The following is a 1,755-nucleotide window of genomic DNA, read 5'->3' on the forward strand; positions in this document are numbered from 1 at the left end:
ACCCGCCGCTGCCCCGTTCCCGGTTCCCGGTTTCCGGTTCCCGGTACCCTGCAGGAGCTGGAAGCGCTGCTCCAGCTGCAGCAGTTTGAAGGCGCTGCGCGCTCTCCAGCCGCCCTCCTTGGCCAGCCGGTAATAAATGTCCCGCTTGTCCTTGGAGGAGCGCCCCATGGCCCTGGGGGGCACCCCAAACTGCCGGGGGACACCCCGGACACGGGACACCCCATTAACGGGGACACCCCATTAACGGGACACCCCAAGCACAGGGACACGCCATTAACGGGACACCCCAAACTGCCGGGGACACCCCGGACACGGGACACCCCATTAACGGGGACACCCCATTAACGGGACACCCCAAACACAGGGACACCCCATTAACGGGACACCCCATTAACGGGACACCCCAAACACAGGGACACCCCATTAACGGGACACCCCATTAACGGGACACCATTAACGGGACACCATTAACGGGACACCCCAAACACAGGGACACCCCAGAAACGGGACACCATTAACGGGACACCATTAATGGGACACCCCGGGACTGACGGGGACACCCCATTAACGGGACACCCCAAACACAGGGACACCCCATTAACGGGACACCCCATTAACGGGACACCCCAAACACAGGGACACCCCATTAACGGGACACCCCAAACACAGGAACACCCCATTAACGGGACACCCCAAACACAGGGACACCCCATTAACGGGACACCCCATTAACGGGACACCCCAAACACAGGGACACCCCATTAACGGGACACCCCATTAACGGGACACCATTAACGGGACACCATTAACGGGACACCCCAAACACAGGGACACCCCAGAAACGGGACACCATTAACGGGACACCATTAATGGGACACCCCGGGACTGACGGGGACACCCCATTAACGGGACACCCCAAACACAGGGACACCCCAGAAACGGGGACACCGCTCATGGGCGACACCCCGAAACTAACGGGGACATCGATAATGGGGACACCCCCAAAGTGACGGGGACACCCCAAACACGGGGACACTGTTAATGGGGGACACCGCTCATGGGAGACACCCCGAAACTAACGGGGACACCGCTTATGGGGGACACCCCAAAACAAATTGGGGGGACACCCCAGAAACGGGGACACCATTAACGGGGACACCCCAAAAACGGGGGGCACCCGCAAACGTGGACACCACAAACGGGGGGAACCCATAAATGGGGACACCCCATAAAGGGGGGAACCCATAAAAGGGAGGAACCCACAAACGGGAGCACCACAAACGGGGGGACCTACAAACGGGGGGAACCCACAAACGGGGGGACCCCCAGCCGCAGCCGGGGCTGTAACACCCCCACCCGTGGCGCTGTCATCTCCGCACAGTTCGTTATTTGCACGCCCTATTATTTATTTACCGGTTCTGCCGTTTGTTTGTAGGTCCTACCCCAAACAAACCGCTGTTTATGTGGGAGGGCACACAAAAATGGGGGGTTCCAGGGAGATCCCGTGGCTCCCACATCCTCGAGTTACGGGGGGTGCCCAGGGGCTGCTCACGCCATTACAAACCCCTCAAATCCCATTAACTGAGTTCGCGTTATTTTTTAATTAAATTCTACATGCACCACAAACTCTCACCGAGCCACTGCGCATGCGCCGCCCCGGCGTCACCGCCCCCCCGGCGCAACGGCCGCGCACGCGCAGCCCCGCCCACCCCGGCGCGCGCGGCTCCCCCTCCCCCTCACACCCTCCCCCCCCCT

The 1,755-nt window shown here is 60.7% G+C and overlaps 1 protein-coding gene across 1 annotated transcript in view; it reads right to left on the reverse strand.

Moving 5' to 3' along the window:
- The window catches only part of FTSJ1 (FtsJ RNA 2'-O-methyltransferase 1), a gene marked incomplete at its 3' end in the record, with an annotated part of 5,335 nt that overhangs the window by 3,375 nt on the left and 205 nt on the right, over positions 1-1,755 (reverse strand). Inside the window, exon 2 of the mRNA XM_041407177.1 lies at positions 48-189. Within this exon, the coding sequence (XP_041263111.1) occupies positions 48-168 (121 nt within the window). The remainder of the gene's footprint in view (positions 1-47; positions 190-1,755) is intronic.

This window comes from Onychostruthus taczanowskii, unplaced genomic scaffold, assembly GCF_017590055.1.
Source record: "Onychostruthus taczanowskii isolate IOZ18803 unplaced genomic scaffold, ASM1759005v1 scaffold257, whole genome shotgun sequence".
Lineage (NCBI taxonomy): Eukaryota > Metazoa > Chordata > Aves > Passeriformes > Passeridae > Onychostruthus > Onychostruthus taczanowskii.